This window comes from Acipenser ruthenus, chromosome 36, assembly GCF_902713425.1.
Source record: "Acipenser ruthenus chromosome 36, fAciRut3.2 maternal haplotype, whole genome shotgun sequence".
Taxonomy (NCBI): domain Eukaryota; kingdom Metazoa; phylum Chordata; class Actinopteri; order Acipenseriformes; family Acipenseridae; genus Acipenser; species Acipenser ruthenus.
Window position 1 is genome coordinate 1762932 of NC_081224.1, and position 22781 is coordinate 1785712.

Consider the following 22781-nt stretch of genomic DNA (forward strand, 5'->3'; position numbering starts at 1 on the left):
AGGGAAGCATTGTAAAGCACAGAGAGGTCTGGTAAAACATATTAGATTTTATTTCTGAATAGAAAAAAAAAACGTTTCAGGCTTGAGGTGATATTGTATTAGTTTTGTTTTGTTTACTGTACAGTTTGTTGGAAAAGTTATTATCTGAAAAATAATGTTTTTTTTTTTTTTTAATCCACAATACACACCTGAAAACGAATATAATTAATGTGTGCATGTACAAGCAAACCAACTGTAATTATAGCTGTCATTAATTGAAAGGGTAGGAAAGTTCAAACTTGGAAAGTTTTATAATGAATGATTTATTGGTACACCTCAATAGTATTATACTACTACTACTACTACTACTACTACTAATAATAATAATAGTACTTTATCGCATCTCTATACAGTAGCCATTATTTCAGACAGGAGACACACTGTATTTGATAGAATGTTCTATTAGTTTGATTCAATAAGCATTTAATTCTGAGACACAGCCTAAACGAACACGATTCAATGGAATGCGCTAAGGAATACGAATACTTGAGCAACAAGATCTGTAACGGTGGCTGGTAGTGAAAAGATGTACGATTTGGAGACGGGGGAGTCATTTATATCAAATGCCCTCGTGGGGCACCAGTGTTCATCAGTAAAGCCCCTGAGTCCCATTTTGACACTCGTCCCGGGGGAGTGGGGGGAGAGAGAGAGAGAGAGAGAGAGAGAGAGAGAGAGAGAGAGAGAGAGAGAGAGAGAGAGAGAGAGAGAGAGAGAGAGAGCCATTAGAAAGAGTTGGAGGACTGTCTGGTCTTGGGACTTTTCTCAACGCACTGTTAAGGGATTTCAGATCAGGAGAGGGAGAGGCAGAGACCGGGAGAACACACTAGTGTGCTAGGCTGCGCTCCTTGTTTGTTCCCCCCTACCACACGCATGGCTACATAAGGTTGCAACAGCTTTACCCTGCCTTTATATAACTTTTTATCCGGTTTGGAGAAAAACATTTTTTTTTTAAGATGGACCGGTGGAAAAGCAAACTGGCTGCTTTTTGCAGAAGAATATCGCTGCTCATCATTTTACTGCAAGCAGGCACGACAACTACAAGAGCGGGTAAATTATGCACATTTGAAGTTATTTATTCATGTATTTATTTATTTATGAATTAATAGTAATGAATGCGGTTCTGTGTTGTGAGACTTGAAGGCAAATACAGTTGTCGCCCCCCTCCCCTTTATCAAAAAAGTTTTTTTTCAACTTTTATAACGTAATGTGATTTAAAATGTAGAATCAGCATTCTTATTAATATTTCTAGATAGAAATATCCCACTGGGGATACCAACATGTAAAATTATATAAAATGCACAGCTTGTTTAAATTTTTTAAAAAATATTATTATTATTATTATTATTATTATTATTATTATTATTAGGGCCTATTATTATTGTTGTTGTTGTCGTTGCTATTATTATTAATTCTTCAGAGCTTAAAAGCTATTATATCTCTGATCCTGCACAGAGATAAAACTTACTACTGGTTTGAACTTGCACATAACATAAATCTCTTAAGAATGGTTTAAGTTTGTGTGTGTGACTCGAGGCTATGTAAAAGATTGGGGAGCGTTGCCTTGGATACCGTTGTTAGAATTAATCTTTTATCGTACCAGCAAGTTTAAAGGATTTAACAGCAACAGAGTGAAGCGGCGCGCAGCTTCGGTTCCGCTTCAGTTATTCAGATATCAAGCGGGTTTGTTTATTCAGGCTGGGCAGTTACATTTCTGCGTTTTAATTGTAATTTTGTTTTTCTCGACGACACCCGTTTAAAATAAAATAATAGTAAAAAAAAAATACTACGAATATAATAATAATAATAATAATAATAATAATAATAATAATAATAATAATAATAATAATAATAATAATGGCGAAGCATGTGTGAAATGATGAAACAGTGTGTCTATATATAGCCTGCAGTGCCAAACCAGGAATTAGCGAGTTAAAAATATAACCATTTCAAGCTAGAACAGGTTGTAAAAGCAATCAATTCTGCCTCCTCTCTCTCTCTCTCTCTCTCTCTCTCTCTCTCTCTCTCTCTCTCTCTCTCTCTCTCTCTCTCTCTCTCTCTCTCTCTCAGATGATAACGGGAAAACCATGCCGTTGTCTAAACCGCTTGCCACAGCGAAAGCATACACGTTATTTTAAGATGTGCGTCTCCAGTTGTATATTACACCAACAATTCGTTTTACACGGCCCAGTTCTATTTATAAGCGATTTAAATCACTATGTATTACATGTAATAATACAGTCGGTGTCTAGAAAAACATGTCAGCGATGGATATGTGTCTTTAAAGTTACACAGGACGCATACATTAAATGCGTAAACATTTCTAACAGTTGTAGTCTGCCTTGTTCTGTTCTATCGCAGCTGTCAATTTTTACAAAGTTACACTTGTCGCTTGCTTACGACCGATGCGACCTCCTGGGAAAAAGTCACTTAAACGCGCCTGGCTTAAATCTTTATTATTTGGGGCAGTTGCCTGTAAGCATTGATACGTCAATGAAACAAATACAAATACTTTTTAAAAAAAAAAAGTCTAGTAAGTTTCTTGTTTCGTAATTTCGGTCTACATTAATAAACATGATCCGTTTTTTAGCCCACATTATAAATCATCACATTCCAATGGGTCGGCTCAGCTGATATAAATGCTGTAGGTTTTGCTACAATATTGAGTGAAGTCACTGTTATATATACAGTGCTTGTTATGCATGCGACAGCTGCAGGTTTACAATAATTACAGACAGCTATTATCTTGCATTGCTTTTTTTTAAAATCTGCAAATCCTTTCATTGTGTGAGAATGATTGCTTAAAGCCGTAGCAGGACTTAAAAAAAAGCATATTATTAGTAATGGTTGAAGAAAATGGGCAATCGCTTGTCACAGCATGCCTTTTTGGAGGAAGAGTAACTTGATTAAATAATCATTGTACTTTATGCATGTCTGTGGAGTTTCCTCTGTGGAAGAGATGGCTTGGGTTGCTTTATGTCTTTGTGGCGTGGAAATGGGATATGATGTCGCTGGTTCAAGTACCAACAGTGATTGGAAGTGACTTCCATCTGGTTAGCTGTTGAGGCTCAGTGTGAGATTAAGCTCTGGTGGTCTCAGTCCTGTTTCCTGTGGACAGGTGCCTACTTTAAACACAAAGTAAACAGGTCCCAAGGGGCACTAATGGGTATCATTGAAGTCAGTCTGTGTCATAAATACTGACTGAACTGCCCCCTGCCCCCTGCTCCCTCACCCCCCTAAGAGAAGGGGTGCACCCTCCAGTCCAGGGCAGACTTGAGGCATGGAGACTGAACTGCTCCCTCCCTTCCTCACCCCCCTAAGAGAAAGGGTGCTCCCTCCAGTCCAGGGCAGGCTTGAGGCATGGAGACTGAACTGCTCCCTCCCTCCCTCCAGTCCAGGGCAGGCTTGAGGCATGGAGACTGAACTACTCCCTCACCCCCCAAAGAGAAAGGGTGCTCCCTCCAGTCCAGGACAGACTTAAGGCATGGAGACTGAACTGCTCCCTCCCTTCCTCACCCCCCTAAGAGAAAGGGTGCTCCCTCCAGTCCAGGGCAGGCTTGAGGCATGGAGACTCAACTGTTCCCTCCTTCCCTCAACCCCCTAAGAGAAAGGGTGCTCCCTCCAGTCCAGGGCAGTCTTGAGGCATGGAGACTGAACTGCTACCTCCCTCTCTCCAGTCCAGGGCAGGCTTGAGGCATGGAGACTGAACTCCTCCCTCACCCCAGGGCATGCTTGAGGCATGTTTTCTGCAGAGCTTGTGGGTAAACTTCCATGGACACTACTTGTGTTTTTGCTGCTCTTTGGATAAATAGAGTGGACTGTTCTCAGTTTCCAGTGCAGTCACTCCAGCACCACTCAAAAACACTTAAATTCACAATTACTGAGTACAGCAGACGCTCAATGTAACCCAGTTGTGCTTGTTTCACTGGCAACTCTCCAAAGTTTGAAATCTATTAAATGCAATCATTTCTAATTCATTCAAGCAGCGAGAGTTATTCTCAACTACAGAACGAAAAGTAAAAACTACGGATGTGAGGCTTGAGCCCCGTGACAGGTTTTTCTCATTCAATCTTACTGCCTGCAAAGGTGGTCTTCATACCAGACCCCTTTGCTGTCAGCAGTCAGGGATCACTTTCTCTGCTGTAAAGGTTTAAAGAGATTAGCTAAGTCTTGAGTTCTTGAAAAGCACACCGATTCAGTTTTGTTGCTTTGATAATTTGACAGATCACTGAGGGGAAGCCGCTGAGGGTCACTGTAAAGCAGACCGAGATTTTTTCCCCCCGTTTCTTCCAAGTTCCAAGGCATTTTCCTGGATTGTTCTGTTCTGCTGGTACAGTGGAACACTGGAAGACCGGAGATATACCATATTCCACAGCTCTGTTGCTCTGTAACCCTAAAACAGCCCAGTGATCTTCACATTTTTAAAGTGGAACGTCCGACATTCAGTGTCCCAGAGTTTTAACCCACATCCATCCATAACCTTAAAACACTCAATAGCGCTAAACATAGAAACTAGGGGTGTGCAAAAACGTGTTACTCATACTCGGAATTGTCTTTAAGAAGTATTTATCGGCAGGTATTGCATTTTCATTGCGGCACTGCCACGTTAACAGCCAGGCAAAGTTTATTGGAGTGGTTACATGGTCGGGTGAATATCAGTCATCTCCCCAGTTGGAATTCATAGAAGTTTTCAAAAGGCTCAGGTCCTGGCATGACTTCTGTTGGCCAGATGTTCATTCGCCGACTTGCAAACATCATCATCACCTCCTGATTTTCTTTTGTATTGTTTGTGGAGTGGAGAATTAGGAGTAAAGCCCTGTTTTGCATCGTCTCATCTGGCAAGCTACATGTCTGTATAAATGGCAACACATTTCGGGATTTGTACGCCGTTACGTAAGACACATCATCATTGAATTGTTTTCCCTTTCCTTAAATTGCATGTTTCTCTTTCAAAGCATTGTTCACTTAATACCGGCTGGACACCCCAAAGGGATTGCTCTTAATATTACTTTCAAATGTTTGAATTGGGTTCTGATGAATTTTGAACAATTCCGCGGTTTTGGATAAGGATAAAAAAAAAAAAGCCCTTTGAGTCTGTAATTTTACTAGCCAAACTTCTTTCTTTCTTTCTTTCTTTCTTTCTTTCTTTCTTTCTATCTTTCTTGGTCCTTTGCATGAGATATAACAACATAAGAAAGTTTGCAAACGAGAGGAGGCCATTCGGCCCATCTTGCTCGTTTGGTTGTTAGTAGCTTATTGATCCCAGAATCTCATCAAGCAGCTTCTTGAAGGATCCCAGGGTGTCGGCTTCAACAACATGTAAGTGACTCTGCAACAGCAGTTGTGTAGTTCACCACCTAGTCTCTTCAAGTCGCTTTGGATAAAAGTGTCTGCTAAATTACTAATTCATTCATTCATAGGAATATGACCAACACACACAAACTCATTTAATGAACTGGGGACAGAACATTACTTAAAAGTAAAAACAAAAACAAGAAAAAACATTTGCCAGTATTAGGTAGCTAATGTCAATATTAGCTACCTCCATATCCCAGTGTGTAAGATTTGCCCCTCTCTCCCTCTCTGACTCTACAGGACATTCAGAAAGAGTCTCGGTTAAGTGGATGTTATAAATTCATAGTTTCAATCAGCGCGTTGCATCAAGGCTAGTCAGCTTGGCAGTTGCTCAAGCAGAAATGCACATGTGCTTGTTTCATTTGATGCTGCAGCCAACGAACAGTTGTTGGAGTACAGGAACACTTGTTAGTTATTTGATCGGCTGTAAATCAGAGGAAAACTACGGTGGCTTAAAAGCCAAGTTGTTATTCGGGGACTTGGTGCGTGAAGAACGGAGTTGGAGAGAAAACTTTCTCTTTCTTTTCAGATTTTTTTTTTTTTGCACAGCCTTTACCCTCTGGGATAAACATCTTGCCCCCAGAGGGGTCCTGTCTGAAGCAGCAGCAATGTAGCCACGTGAAATAACAAGATATGAGTTGAGTTTGAGAATAATCATTTCAATGGACTGTATATAGAACGGGGTGGGCCGAGCGTGGGTGCGGTTGCAGTACAGTCTGTGAACCTCAGAAATCTGCCCTGAAGGACTGCCACCTTCTACTGCTTTAGACCAGTCTCCTAAGCAGACACTAAAGCTGAGGGAACACTGAGCTGCTTTGTGGTTTGGAACTTGGTTTCAGGAGACTAGGTTTCAGTGCCAATGCACGGCACACCAGGGGAGACTTGGGGTTTGAAACAGCAATCTCAAACTAGGTCTCCCGGTCTCCTGGAACCAGGTTTCAAGCCGCTGTTCCTGAAAAAGTGGCTTTGTGTTCCTTCAGTGTCAGATGCATGAATATAAACTACTCCACGCTGCCCATCATACCATGGTATAGCCTGGATTAAGCATGCTTTAATCTCTACTGTACCTGCTTTACAATGCTATCTTTTCTTTTCTTTTCTACTGTTTCACTATGCTACACTTTTGTATGCTTTTACTATAGTACACTTCACCAGGGTGTGCCCTCTTTTGGTCCTGGAGGGCCATTCCCCTACTAGGTTTAATAGATGCAATGAAATAGTTGACCACTTTAGGTCCTGGAGTGCGTACTGAGGTTGCTAAAAGATCATTTGCTTATTTCGCTCCATGGTCTCGGAATGAATTACAGCCTAGACTTAAGTTGCAGTCCCAAATAACTTTACAATTCAGGAGTCAGCTGCATGTTTATCTAAATGAGAGTTAGTGCTTGTTTTAAGTAGGTGATTACGCTTGTCACTAATTGAGTGTCACTAACTGATTGTATTGAGTCTGTGTTTTAAAAGTATTTTATTTTTGTGTTGTAATATGTTTTATTGTACTGCTGCTACCTTTCTTGTCTCACTTGAAAAAGAGGTTTTAATCTCAATGGGATTTCTTATTAAAATGAAGGTTTAATAATAATAATAATAATAATAATAATAATAATAATAATAATAATAATAATAATAATAATAATAATAATAATGTGAGCTTTGGCCACCCCAATCCTGCAGTTATAATAGTGTGGCTATGGAATCATAGCAGAATAGCAGCAGTGTGGAGCAGTGGTTAGGTCTCTGGACTATTGATCGGAGGGTCGTGGGTTCAATCCCCGATGGGGACACTGCTGCTGTACCCTTGAGCAAGGTACTTTACCTAGATTGCTCCAGTAAAAAAACCCAACTGTATAAATGGGTAATTGTATATAAAAATAATGTGACATCTTGTAACAATTGTAAGTTGCCCTGGACAAGGGCGTCTGCTAAGAAATAAATAAAAATAATAAAAATAGCGTTTTAGTATATCAAGTATCTTTTTTCAGTGTCTACGTGAAGTGTAAAGCTGTGGCTTAGAACTTGGTTTCAGGAGACTAGGTTTCAGGCCACTGCACGGCACACCAGGGGAGACTTGGGGTTTCGTGTTCCCACAGCTTTACTGAGAGAAGTGACCTTTGCTGAATCGTTGGTCTGCTTGAATGTAGATTGTGACACTTTGGAATCCCTATGAATGAATTGGTGAACCGCATTCCGAGTCTCTCTGTCTGTAGAAATCTGTGAAACTCAAAGAGGGGCTTATTTAGATCAGATGAACAGATCTCAGTGTGGTGGTGTCAGACGACCGTGCTTAGAGAATGTTGATCGGTAACAAAAAAAAAATCTTAGCAATTTACATATTAACATATCGAATAATAACACTTTTGACTGTTTTTTAAAAACTTTTTTTTACTGACCTAAAAAACATTTTATTCTTGATTGTCTTAAATGAAACCATTTTTATTTTAGTCTGTTTGGTTTTATCCTCTTTCATTCTGTATTGCACTTTAACTGAAGCAGCAGGTGTCATGTGCGTCTCCCAGGCGAAATGACATCATCGTGAAAGGTGAAAGGTCAAGCAGGCACAGGAGGTGGCCTAACATTGCAGCCCTGTCGTATATTTCCCTAAAATAGCTTGCGTCTGCCTTTGACGGATGGCTGAGTATTTTGATCAAGGTTATGGCTTTAAAAGAAAAACAGGCTTTTAGATTATTATTATTATTATTATTTATTTCTTAGCAGACGCCCTTATCCAGGGCGACTTACAATCGTAAGCAAATACATTTCAAGTGTTACAGTACAAGTAATAATACAAGAGAGAGGGGTGATACAGCTCTCCTTTTCAGCTTTATCACTGAGCCACATTGCAATCGGTTTAGCGCTTCTGAGTTCATGAGTTCATCTCAGACGTTTCGACTCTTTCCAGTATGCTGACACTGAAGACATTGAGAATGACTTCTAGTAGAAACATTTGTCATTGAACTCATTCCACTTCTTTCAGTATTTCTAAACATCGATGCTCTGATGTTTGATTAGTAATAATTAATTAATTAATTAATTAATTAATTAATTAATTAATTAAATTAATTAAACCAGGAGATTTACCCATTGAGAGCGAGGCCTTGTTTACAAGGGGGTCCTGGAAAGCAAGAAAAAGACAAAGTACAAGCAACACAATAAAAAAACACACGTGTGGTTCAGACTTAATCAGCAGCACACAGAGATCAAAGAACAGAATAAACAAGACATGTATCTGTTTGTTAATGTGGACTGAAGGAGAAGCATTGGCAGGAGGTTCTAAGCAACTCCCAAATGCGATCTGTACAACTGGAGAAAGAAAAATGATCAGATTCCATCTTCGTACTATGACAGAAACAATTCCATGTCTGCGGGTGTTGATATGCAAAAGAGAATTCTCCTGGAACCCTTGGAACAGCCAAATTAACAGAAAGCTGTTGTGATGTGGGAAACCATTATTTCATTTTTCTAAAAAAGAGAGCCTTTGTTTTTTTTTATGCTGGTAAAACAAACTGTAGTTGATCCCCCAGACTTGTTCTATCAGGTTAACGCAGGGACTGCAAACAAATAATTCCATTCCATGTCTCTTCATGCAGTTTTTACACCTTTTTAGCTTTGATACCCTCCACTCTTTTTGGGATCCACTAGCCCGTGCTATATTAAGCTGGCGATTGTTATATATTACAAAGGAATCCCTTTTAAGACAGGGCTTCGTGCCATGTACTGTAGTAGCCCAGAAGTCTTAATTACAAGCACGCAGGTTAGGGAATGCAATGAATGCTATGACTGAGGGCTTTTCCTTATAGTTTTACCGTGGTATTTTTGCACAGTATTTGAGCAGTTTTGCCATGCTTTTCCCATGGTTATACTATGCATTCACCATAGTTTACCCAGGCTGGCCATGTTTTTTTAATATGCTTTACCGTACCTCGCTATTTTTTATTACCTATGCTTTCACTGTGCTTTTTTTACACTTTGCTATGCTTTTACTATGGTAAGCTTTTATAAAATGGAGCAGCCAATATGTCTTCTTTCTAAATACAACTGGCCCAGTGGAAAACAAACCCCTAGGTATTGAAACATGTAGAACAAAAATCAAATGCATTTTATTTCACCCCCTCTTTCTGAAACCCCCAATGAATCGGAAATCACAATTTGCAGCAGCTTCTTACAGAATGTAGAAACACGGAGATTAACGCGATAAATTCAACGACAGGCGATTCGACTGGAGCTCTGTTTCACAGCAGCCGCTTCGTTCTGTTCAGCTGGATCCAAAACTCGGAGGTTTCGGGTTTCTGAGTTTCCTGGAGTTTTGTAAACCTTCACATAAAAGTGCCTTCCACCAGGCTTATAGGACAAAAGAACAGGCATGTCAGAACGTATGCTGTAACTCGACAAGCCGCTGACTGACGCTGGCTGCTTTGAATATTGGAGCACCTCTGTGTATACATAGCTCATGTGTGTTGTGTCTGCTGAGGCAAGCGAGAATAAAGATAAAACCGAAAACAAGATGCTAAAAAGAATATAGAAAAATGTGTAGTAGGTGCAGGACTTTATTCCCTGAATATCTTTTTTATACTTCTAACTGTTTACCAGGACAAGTTATGATATAGTTGACCCCCAATTATCTGAACACACTATCCAAAGCAGCCCTCCACGTCATTTTCTATTATTATCAACTATTTATCTGAATGCCTTTTTATTTAAACGTTCGTATCCCCAGATGAAACATTTTATCAAAGTCATATGATAAACACAAGACGCAATGTACGCTCAAACTGGGCAAGAACTACTTTAAAATAGTCCCTTAAGAAACCAACAACAGATACATAACCAAAAGCAATAGAGACAGCATCTTAAAACCTACGCCAACACTCTCCCCACCCCCATCCCCTCCACCTCCCGCCCCAGTTACAAAATAAATGACAAGGTAAGAAAAAGACCATAAAACAAGTAAAAGTGAGCAGAGTGCAACACATGTCTTTGAGTCTAAACTTGGCTCTGTGAAGCCGCTGGGCTTTACAGATGGATTGGTGGGCGAGACTCCAAGAAGCCATATATCATCTCTCTGCCCCAGGGCAGCACATTCTGCACGCTGACCCTGTCTGAGCCTAGCGCAAGAGCGAGGGAGAGAGAAATGGTTTGCCGCTGTCAAAACGGCAGGATCCAAGAAGTCTTCGCTTTGAAGAAGACACCTGAGGACACATTGCTAATCTGTACAATGCTTAGCCACCCCTGTATATTATTCTTTTTTTAAATCCAGCCTCACAAGCCAGCATTTTTCACATGCAGAACATTATTTTGCTGGGCAAGGGAAAAAAATAAAGGGTTTTGTGCAAGAAACAGAATTGAGTTACGTAAATAATGCAGCTTTTCTCATTTCAAAGATGCTTGTTGCTTCTTGCATAACATTAAGAGATTGTTTTTGGTACCAAGTGTCGCACCGAAGCAAACTCTTTCAAAAGAAAATGTACTAATACTTCCCATTTCAAAACACTATACATGTGTTTAGGCGGGCACTACGAATCATTTTTATGCTGGCTTTTTCAGTGCAAGGTTTGTTTCAAAAAGGAAAAAGCAATTATGCTTTTGTAAGGCAGAGCATTCCATAATTTTGGAGCTTCACAAGAAAAGGCCCTTAACCCCTGCCTTAGGTAGTGCAAGGTTAGCTTCTGGTCATGATAGATTACGTAAAACTCTGGTCCGTGCAAAGTGAAGTTTAAAATGCGAGCATTTGGGTGCGTGACTGCCTTGGGCAGTCGCTCGAATATGTGATCCGTCACGGTGTATTGCACAGCAATCTGAAATCCAATCAGACGTCTCAGTACAATAGGTGTAGTAAACACTTTGGGGTCGGGGGGGTCAAGTCCTCGGTAATCTAATTAAAGACAGCATTGTTATTACCAACCCCAGGAAATCTATGCCTCTGTTCTGACTCAGTACCCTTCATTAAAATAACCAGGGATCTGAAATATTGCTCTTTCTTATTTCTCTTGGTAGTGTTTTAAAATCCTTGATCCAGGAAGACCTTGTTTCCATTCCAGTTAGTTTAGTTTTTTTGGTGTTGTTACTGCATCATTATACATTGTATCTATGTGTTGATTTAACTCGGCTGCATCGTTTTCAGTAGCAATGCGGTGGAACTACAGTGGCAATGCAATGGTTCTGTAACGCTGTAGGTGGCAATAGCACCCTGTTTAGTATTTCAGATCACCCAAATTACTCGCATTATGTGGGTGAGACCCGCAAATTAACATTCAAGCCCACAGACCCACGTCAGTCATTGTAATAACCCACAAAATAAAACTTCTATGTAAGATTACTGTTTAGGTAATGTAAAAAAAAACAAAAAAAACTGAAGTTTGTTGTTATCAACATATGATTGCATTTCCACTCCATTCATCGATGGGTTCTTAATTCAAGTTGCAAATGATATCATTTTAGATGTTGTTGTTTTCTTTTATTGACTCGAAATGCAATTTTAATAATTTAGGTCAAGTTAATCCTTGTCAAACCCCCATCCACCCACCCACCCCCATCCACAGCAAACAGACTTGGGACCTGTGTATTTGTTCATTGATGATCATGCTGGTTATGCTGTAATCTGCTAATGGTTCAGCTTCGGCTTTCTTAGGCTTAGTTTTCTAAACTTTTCTGTAAGGGTCTCTACTTCAAGCCCTGACAAGGCCAGTCAGTCTGGAGATCCCCTGGGGAAAGTCCAAGGGCGAGGAGGGTTTGAGTATCTCTACAGGGCAGCATTCCTGCAGCACTGCGGTATGTGGCTGTGGGGGACGGTTAGATTCGGGGACATGCCCACACAAAGGTGCTGCTTGCTGGATTCCTGTATTAGTGTCGGGGGAGGGAACACAAAATCAAGGAGTTCCACACTGCTGTTCTATACCTGATAGAGGAGCCAGAGAATTGGGCATGTTTGTCTGAGTGTGGAGAATGTAAACAAACCGGGGAATCAACAAGGCCTGTCTTATAAAATAAATGATATGGTAATAGAAAAATGAAAAAAGGAAGGAAGGAAGAAAATACATCATTGTGTAATGTTTGCTTGTTTGTTTTGATTCTTTCTTTCTTTACAATGAAGTAGAATACACAGAACCCTGAACAGAACCTAAGAGTCCCATTATCAAATATTGCTGGGGGTCACAGATTAATTAGCGTTGAATGTGTACACTTAACCACACCACACACAACACAGCACAGCTGTACACAATTAGCAATCAATGCTTGGGAGAGGCCAGGTGCACACAGAATGCAGGAGGATGCAGTGTTATGAGCCGAGATAGTCTTTAACACAGATTTGAACCTGGAATAAATTCACACCACCCTACTGTGGGAAAAGTGCCTCTTTTAAAAAAGGATACAGGTTGAACTATACTCCAGCAGCAGGGAAGACCAGCACTAAGAACAATAACTTTTTTATTAAGGAACTTTGGCCCGGTTTCCATTAGGCTGTCATGCCTTGACGAGCTGCAAACCCCCTTCGCATTTGGCATCCGACAGCAATGTTTATCGAGTATTTAACCGAAAATAAATACCGAAAGCAATGTCTCAGGTAACACAGTCGCACAGCACCAGGCTTCCTAATGAAAGTTACTGTCTCATTTGTATGTTATCTAAAATATACCGGGCTATTAAAAGGTGGGTTTGCGTTGCTTTGTTTGAAAAACTATTCACCATTGTTTGTAGCTATCAAAAATTACATTGTATGCTCTTGTAAAAAATCTTGGTTTTAATGTTATCCCTGAGTCAAAAATATGGAGCAGATAATAGAGTAACTCTCACAGGTTACAGTCGTCTATGTTGTTGTTGTCATCATACCCTCAACTAATTATTGCTCTGTACTGAATTTCAACAACAGGGGCTCAAAGTGGCCAACGAACTCTACATGCACTGTGTGCCCTTGTGTGTCCTGGATCGACAGCTGTGGCCAAAAGTTTAGCATCCCCCTAGAATTTTGGATTGAGACGTATTTAAAAAAAAAAAAAAAACTACATGAACATAATTTAGGTCTTTTATTTAACATCATGTAATCAAAGAAACTACAAAATGATATTGCAAAAGCCTACTGGAAGCCATAATAGTAGTACAGTTTAATTTTTGTCAGTATGTGGGAAAACTACAAAGCGGTATGTAATTGAATATGTTGATGTAACATTATTCAGCAGGTTTCATCCGACCTTACGAAGCAAAATGAGTTCATTCTATAGGGTGCTGCAACACTTTTGGCCAGAGCTGTGCATTGTGGTGCACGACAGAACCAGATAATGACAGGCGGCTGTAATGTAACTGTATGGTTTGTACGATAAACTAACATGCTGATTCCATAGTTAAAGGATTAAGTTGACATCCAAGGGGGCTATTAGGGGACTAAAGTGGAGCTCTGTCTCACAGCTGGCTGACGGTTTTTGAGGAGTTGTTTTTAAAAATGGAGCCCTGACAAATCCTAGCTGGAACACACAGTAAGGCATGTGGCTTTGATGTCGAATTTGCAAATGTGCAAGAACAAGCAGAGTCAGGGGGAAACGAAAAAAATAATAGGTATCGGTTCTCAACATAAAAGCAGGCAGGCAGGCAGGCAGGCATTCTCTTTTAACTGGAGCTAGACAAAAGCGAGTCGACAGTAACAGCCATTTATTAAAATGTCTGTCGCTGTGTCCTTACTGAAGGCCGTGACACTGACAGTAAATCAGCCAATCACGGATCACGGTATACCGAGGTAAAAGCAGGGCAAACTGTAGTGAAGCATGGTAAACACATAGTGAAGGCGCTGTAAAAAAGTAATTTAAAGGTTAAGTGCAAAAATAACGGTTAACCTTGGTCAAGCAAAAAAAAAAAACCCCCAAAACTGCAAGTACCCCTTTATAAGGGTGGAGAGCTAGCTGGCTTTGTCTGCTTGCTTGTAGGCATCCTTATAAACATGAGCAAATGAAACAGTGAGCTCCCCAAAGGACCAGGTTAAAATCTCTTGGTTATAACATTTGCCCTCCCGGAGGTGACAAGCGCTAAGTAAAAAGTTGTAAACCAATGTAACAAAACGTACAGGAATAGTTTTGCATCGCCTAGAGCAGTGGTTCTCAATCCTGGTCCTGGGGGACCACTGCCCTGCTAGTTTTTGTTCCAACCAGGCTCTCAATTACTTAATTGAACCCTCAATTGAACTAACAATTTGCTTAGTTTGACTTTTTCAATTGTGTGGCTTATAGGAAATTGGAGATTTCAAGTTCCTTATACAATTTTATATTTAACTTGACATCTCCATCTGTTTAAAATAATTTAAGAGCTCAGATTAGGCAAATTATTAGTTCAATTAGGGTTCAATTAAGTAACTGAGAGCTCAGTTGGAACAAAACCCAGCAGGACAGAATCGAGAACCACATCATTTAAAAAGAAAAAAAAAAAACTATATACCATAATTTAGATCTTTTATTTAACATCATGTAATTAAAGAAATGATATTGCAAAAGTCTACCGGAAGCCATAATAGTAGTACAGTATTTCATGTTAGATTTAAAAATGTCACATTTTTCAATTTGTGTCAGTTTTTCATTAACTATATGGAAAACTACAAGATCATTCAGCAGCTGTCATTCGACTTTATGAAGCAAAATGAGTTAATACTATAGGGTGAGGCAAAACTTTGGTTGGAGCTTTATGGTCTGTCCCAGTTTTGGATATTACTAACTCAGTGATCCAAAGACCTGACTCAGGTATTTTTTTTATTATCATTATGAAAATATACAGTTGTATGCCTTAGAATTGTATATTTTAAGTGATTTTTAAATCCAGTGTGCACCCATTTTTTGCACCCATTTTTCCATAGCTGTACAGTACTTCTTGTGAGCGTTTTGGGTGGCCAGTGCTAGCTCAGCAGCTTCTGTTATCTGAAATGCTCACAAGATGAAAACAATGGTGGCAACTTTGAAGTTGGCTTTTTGTAAAGATCCCAATCACTCCGATTAAAACAAGAAATGTAATGCAACACATTTTTTTACGGTTCTAAACTATAATACAATGTAAAACATAAGAGCTTTTGTTTAATATAGAACTGTTGTAAGGCATCAAAGAGTTATTTGGCGTACTGTGACCTGCCACCCATAATGCTTGGAAAGTATTCCCCTGTGAATTAGGATCCAATTTATACAGGTGGTTGTGCTGGAGGAGTGCTGGATTCAAGACAGACCGCAAACCTGGATGTCAGCCACAATGAAAACCTAGAAACGAGAAGTGTACTGTACAGCCAAAAGTCTTGCCTCACCCTATAGAATTAACTCATTTTGTTTCATAAAGTCGAATGAAACCTGCTGAATAATGTTACGTTAACATATTGAATTACACACCGCTCTGTAGTTTTCCATATACGTAACGAAAAACTGACAAATTGAACAATGTGACATTTCGAAAATCTAACATGAAATTATTATTATTTGTTTATTTAGCAGACGCCTTTATCCAAGGCGACTTAGAGAGACTAGGGTGTGTGAACTATGCATCAGCTGCAGAGTCACTTACAATTACTTCTCACCCGAAAGACGGAACACAAGGAGGTTAAAAGACTTGCTCAGGGTCACACATTGAGTCAGTGGCTGAGGTAGGATTTGAACCAGGGACCTTCTGGTTACAAGCCTGTTTCTTTAACCACTAGACCACACAGCCTCCTTAACCTAAATCGTCAATCGAATAGCCAGTATCTTATTTGTCCCTCGATAAACAACACGTCCAATGATCGGCAAGGAAAGGATTTCTCTCTAACCTCAATCCTTTATGTCCCTGCTGTGCATCAGAGTTCATCTCCTCCTCCCCAGCCTCCACCTGCTTTTTTGGCTTTGTCTTACGGGGAGGGCAGCTAACCTGACCCCCTGCCCACTTATCTGCGAGCGAATTTATGGGCAGGAGTACCTCAAGAAAAGTATACCTTTTAATACAATAGGACCCACTGCCTTTTGAGACTATGCTGATGAGTCAAACACATGTTAAACCACCTCTTTATAGGGACGACATCCAGATAACCTCTTGAGCATTCGTACTGTGAGTAGATATGATTAGATTCGACTGGCTGTGTCAGGACACCTCTCTCTAACCATTATTCAAGACAGTTTTAAGCTTGCGCCAAAAAATGTGCATCAGGTTGGGGCACGGCACAAACTGAAACAGCAATTCAGGCAGAACCTAAAGTAAAAAACCAACAAAAAAAAAAAAGAAAAAACCTTGACTTCATTGCCTGCCTATATTGTGACTGGAATAATGCTCTGATTCTTTTAACATTTACCCCTTTGTGTCTGGGCTGTGTTAGGTTACAATACTATAGTTCTCTATATTAGTGTTTAAACGCGACAGTTTATTCTAGTCTGCGAGAATAAACCATGCTTCTTGCTTCCTTTTTCTATTAAAAAACAAACTGAGGGAGGCTGTTCAGAGAGTGTACAAGCCTCCCTTTCTCTCAGGGCTTTCTGGTTGATGCTTTCTATGCTATTCAAGCCACTTGCAGGAACTCGATAACGGTATCTGGAGATTGTAAATTGGACTGCAGGTCGTGGCGTGTCCTGCTGAACTGTCCCTCTTCATATTCAGTACGGGAATCATGGATCGTTTGTGATGCCGACATCTACCCATAGTTCAGTGCGATGCTAGAATCATTTTCTGTTAGGGCATAACTCACTGTTGCAAGTCACCTTCACTCGTAATAGATGACAGACTTTGACAATCAGGGATGGAAATCAAGACTCCTATTGCATAGCAGTTTTACCCATTCCAGGTTTTACCACACGCTTGATTAGCCAGAATGCACAGGTAACAAGCTCAGGTGTGTCTTATCAAACTCCTAGAAAAACCAGGAATGGATCAACCTCCTGAATATACAGTTTCTTAGGCTGCTTTACGGATTTGTTTTGGAGGAGCCATCAATTTGGCTAATCTCTACTTCAAAAGCCATGGGTTTAAATTCTTCCCTTTCTTTCTGCAGCAGTTTTGAGGAATTGTTTTGCATTGCCCAGAGGTCACATTCTCTCTTTGCAAGAGCAGGCGGATTTGCAGCTGGCTGCTGTAACACTGGAAGATTTGAATCTTCAGTGCACTGGGAGAAAGCCTTGCTGGGTCCTCTCATTGTTTGCTGTATTATGCAATGTATATTTATATTGTCTGACGGGAAGCGCTAATGAGGCTCCCATTCAAGGAGGACAGTGTTTTTATAGGGGACTTTTTCTTTGCACAGCCACAAAAGAGCTTTTATGTATCCCACCGCAGAGCTCAACTTGCCCTTAAGTGTATGCACAGAGGTCAATATTCGCTTTCAAACTTTAAAATGTGCTGTCGACTTTATTTCCAGGCAAGAACAAAGGGATATCCACCTCCAGGCTCTGAATTTAACCCCCTTTCAGAGAATTGAGGCTCGCAAAGTATTGTTCAATCTGAGATTATGACATAGTCAACCCAAGCATTAATTATTGTCCCCTGTAGCTGACACCAGACATAGACTGAAGACTGACACCTGTCCCTCAGTCCGTGCCTATGTCACACTTCAAAGATTTACAAATATCAATAGAGCTGCTTATTCTTCACTGGAGATCAGATTAGAGAGAGTATCAGAATCTAGATATTTATGTTGTTCTTTTCATTTTTAAACATGCACCCAAGTGAATGCATGACGTTGACAGCTCTAATTGTGTTTGTTACTGGCATTGAGAATGGTATTTCCTGAATGGGGCTACAGCTTATCCCCTCCCGGATAGAGGATGTACTATAGCAGGTCCCTCTGAACGGTCTCTAGGCTGCCTTGAGAGAACCCTGTGACACGATAGATAGTCCGAAAGAGCATTTGGGTGCGTATTTAAGACACAGACCTAGAAATCACAGTCGAACCGCCAACTTTTTACACTTATAACTTTAAATCCTGTTTCAAAGCTCTTTTTGAAATGTACACTCTAGTGCACTGATAGCGTAAGGATTTTTTTCCTTGCATTGTCAAACAGGTAACACAGCAATAACGATCCATGATGCGTTACAGAATAGAAAAGCCAGAGCACTTGTTGTTATGTTGGGTTTTTTTCTGCAATGATTTAGAGGACAGACCTCAAACCCCAGTGCACTAGAGCAGGCATTTTGAAAAGAGCTTTGAAACAGACTTTAAAGTGTAAAAAGGCTGTCGGGATGTGAACAATGTTAACAGTTGTAGCAACATGCGGGGAAATGTGGCGCTATATTTTTTGCAACTCAGCTACATACTATTTAAAAAGCACTCTTTCTTTCTTTCTTTCTTTCTTTCTTTCTTTCTTTCTTTCTTTCCCCGGTATTGTTAATTGGTCAAGCGGTCAGATTGTTATCCCTGACGTAGTGTGTTATTTTCTGTTTGCAACGTCACATGCTGTTGACCCTACAATGGGCAGATTCATTGGTCACAGACAGCAGTGTAGAAGTGTGAACAGCAGGAGGAGAACACTGATCTAATCTGACAGAAATACCTTTCGCTGTCGAGCTGGCTGCAGACTACAGGGCCTCTTTGCAACGGATGGACTCAATTTATTATAACAGTGCAGAACAGATGATTGTCTCAAATATCATGATAATTAATTCAAATTGTTACCAGATCCAACAATAAAAAGTGACAGACAAAGGCGCTTTCAACAGGATTCAAGCCATGGCAATATTATTATTATTATTATTATTATTATTATTATTATTATTATTATTATTATTATTTAGCGACTCTTATCTAAAGCGACTTACAGAAATTAAACAAAATATATAAATACTATATTAAACATTTTTAAATGTTTCTTATACGAAGGAAAATTAAAATAGAAAAAAAATAAGGATACAGAGAGAAATGACAGATGAAAAGACACAGCAGATATATAAAAGCAAATAAAGAATTATAAACGTTTAAAATGCACAACTAACCAAGTAATTAAATAACACAACACATAACAACATACAAACATCCAGAACAGCCCGTGTCCTTTCCCGATGTTTTTCCGTGATTCCCTCACACCGGCAGGGAAGATTAGCAATCGTGAATCGGAGGCAGCAGAAACAGCTGTGTGATGAACGCAGGTGAAAACAGCAAAGTCCAGCGATGTGCGGTGAGGCGCAGAGAACGCTTGCAATGATGATGTTATTGTTTGAATGAGAATAGAAAAAAAACAAAACAAAACAAAAACAAACAGAACTAAATAATAATAACTGCAGAAAGTATTTGTTGGTAGAACTGTACTGTATTCGGCTGTTTTCCCATGTTTTTCCCATGGCTATACTATGCACTTACTGGAGTTTTCTCTGGTTTGCCATGCTTATTAATATGCTTTACCATACCTCTCTATTCTTTACATTGCTTACCTGTGCTTTACCATGCTTCCACTGTGCTTTATTACACTTTATACTTTATAAAACTTTTATAAGGGATCCCTACCCAGTCGTCCTGCATTGGTAGTAATGTTGTTGAAGCTGACACCCTGGGATCCTTCAAGAAGCTGCTTGATGAGATTCTGGGATCAATAAGCTACTAACAACCAAACGAGCAAGATGGGCTGAATGGCCTCCTCTTGTTTGTCTTATGTTCTTATGTAGTAAACGCAGAACATTTGGGGTTGTGAGAAATATTGCTTAGAAAAAAAAACACATGCAGGGATGATTAACAAGTTCCCCAACCCCCAAACTATCGCAAGTTTTTTATACTTCGGTAAGTCTGAGATATATAAATGTAATTGCGGGTCTTTGGAGTGGCTGTACGGTAACGTGGGTATTCTGTCGGGTGAACTCAGTTATCCCCTCAGCAGTCTGCTGTGTTTAAAGAGCTTAACGATCTTAAAGGTCTTAGAGGTCTTGAAAGGCTAAGCCGGGCTGAAAGAAGACATTCCCACCACTGGTGTTGTTTTTGTGTAAGCAAAGTTTAGATTGCACCTGGGTATCTGAGAACCAAAGTGTGTTTGAGAACATGCCTAGCAAATACTGAAAATGGAAAGAAGACGTTTATTTTTTTTCCTTAGTGTGCAACGAGGGGTTAGAAATATCAACCTGATCAAATGAGGGCTGCTCCCTGATGGTATTGTCAAGTCATGTTTGAATTGTGTGTGACATTTAATTTCCATTAAATGCTAAATTAACATTAAATGTCATTTTTTTTCATCTTTCCCTTGCATTTTTATGATGTTTCCAGTCAGTGGTTCATTATTTCTCTGCATCAGAATCTGCCTGACATGATCTGTGCCTACCGAATCCTAGCTGCCAGCTTATTTTAAGAACTTCCTGATTCCAAAGAAATCACATGATGCAGCGACATTTCAAATTGCCTAAGCGAGATTCGAACCCTGGCCCAGCCCTGGCCCCACCCTGAACCATTTATAATTTTTTGAAAGCACAGTAAATTACAATCGATCAATAATCTGTGACTGCTTAATGTGTGTCAAAATATCAGTATTTATCTTATTACTATATAAAGAAGTGAACTATTAAGCGTCTCCTGCGATGTTGTGCAGCACATCTTGGTATCCCTTCTCTTTAAAGAGATACCCTCTCTGCTTCTGCCCCTGCTTTGTCTCATAAAAAGCCAGACACTTCAGAGTGTAAAGCATTAAAAAAACCAGCAGGGAGAAAACCAACAAAACGTTACGCGCTGCCCCATTAGCAGAGGCTGCTTTCCAGCTACGAGTCCCTCACCCCTGACTTTTGTTATGTTAGGGGCCGCATTGTTAGCGTCCCGGTGACCTGGTCAGGAATGTGGTTTTAATTTCGCCTTCTCAGGACCCTGAAGGACGCAGGAGGTCACACACACACACAAAAACTACTCGAGCAATTAACCTTACTCCAGCTGTCTGCTGCTGTAAATGCAGGGGACATAGGAGAGAGCTTGCCGGGGCTAGTGTGTCCTCAATGCACTGTACTAACTGTATCACACTTTAATTGGTACAGCTAATCCGGGGAGCAGGGGGGGGGTGGTGCATGTGGGGTTGGTTATACAATTCTGACGGAATTCGGGATGCAGAATGCGTTTCTGTGCCTGAACGCAGAGGGTTGGTTAATAATGTTGCTCCTGCTGTCTGGAGTCCCTTCATGAGCTTGGTTACCATTTTCACTACTCTACTCTGATCATTGTGTAGTTGAAGTTACCCTCTTTCAAACCAAAGAAAATGGTTTGATCCCATCTTAAAGGAGTGCTAACCGTAATCGTTGCTAATTCTAGTAAGATGTAAGTGTATTTAAAAGCCTTGGGTCACGCACCTTTAAGATGATCTTTCTGTTTTAAATGGTGCTTGATGGTGTCTTCCACTGCAGATAGCTCTTTTTTGTAAAGACAATGTTACCTGTCTGGATAGATTGCACATCCAGGTGTGGTGTTAAAAGTAGGGCAGATAGTCTCAGATGAAGGTCAGACCTGTGCTGCAGTGTTTGCTGATCTGATGGGGCTGAACAATACAGTCTGCTTTACTGAATCAGGGAAAATGATCATTAGAACTATTGATAGCTCTGGCCAAAAGTTTTGCATCACCCTGTAGAATTAACTAATTTCGCTTCAATAAAGTCAAATGGAAAAAATAAATAAATAAATAAATGATGCCTCAAATGAAAAATTCTAGGTGATGCAGATATTTTGCCTGTAGCTGTAAATGTAGGAAAACGCTACCTTCAGAAAACTCCAAAGGGGATGTACTTAAGAAATACTTTTTCTAAGGACACCAGTTATTTAACTTTGTGCCTTTTGTTGCAAAGCTGAATCTGAGGCACAGGGAAATAGTGTTGTGTCCCGAGATGAAATCTAGTCTTAATCTAAGCCACATAACTAATGCATGCTTGGGTCCATGTTCTCTTTTTCCATGCATATTAAGAGGGCATTTAATCAGGATTAACAGAGGGCATTACTGCTGTTATTATTATTATTATTATTATTATTATTATTATTATTATTATTATTATTATTATTATTATTATTATGTTTTTGCTCAGCTAAGTTCTAAACTGTTCTATTTTACTGGGTCACAGGTTAATCCCTCGAGGTAGATAGATAGGTCACGTGTAGCTCTGTGGAGGCATCTCAAAAATAAACGTCCCTTTCAGTTCAGGTGTTGAGCGCTTAACGGAAGCAATAATTACGACTCAGTGGAAGAAATGAGGAGTCACTGACTTGGGGGCAAAACTAAATTCCATTTGTTCAAGCTGCGCTATCCCACAACAGACTCCTTGGTGTCTGTTTTACTGCGTTCTTTCATAGGCAGTTTTATTAGATCACTGGGGAGTCGCCCTGGATTGCATCAACAACCTGTTTTTAAGATTCATTCCAGGGAGATTCCCTGGTGCTGTAAAATTCTCTAATAAAATCCAGATGTGACTTATCCCAGGGGGTGTATATGTTGATCAGATCAGCCCTAAGTGTAAACTAGGGCTGGACTCATACTCGTTCT

At 40.0% G+C, this 22781-nt stretch overlaps 1 protein-coding gene across 2 annotated transcripts in view; it reads left to right on the top strand.

The window, feature by feature from the left end:
• The first annotated feature begins 734 nt into the window (after positions 1–734).
• The window catches only part of LOC117402031 (collagen alpha-1(XI) chain), a 135164-nt gene continuing 113117 nt past the window's right edge, over positions 735–22781 (top strand). Inside the window, exon 1 of one of the 2 annotated variants that reach the window (XM_059008212.1) lies at positions 735–1086. In XM_059008212.1, coding sequence (XP_058864195.1) covers positions 993–1086 — 94 coding nt within the window. In that variant the 5' untranslated portion in view covers positions 735–992. The remainder of the gene's footprint in view (positions 1087–22781) is intronic. The other variant, XM_059008213.1, reaches the window with a different exon arrangement.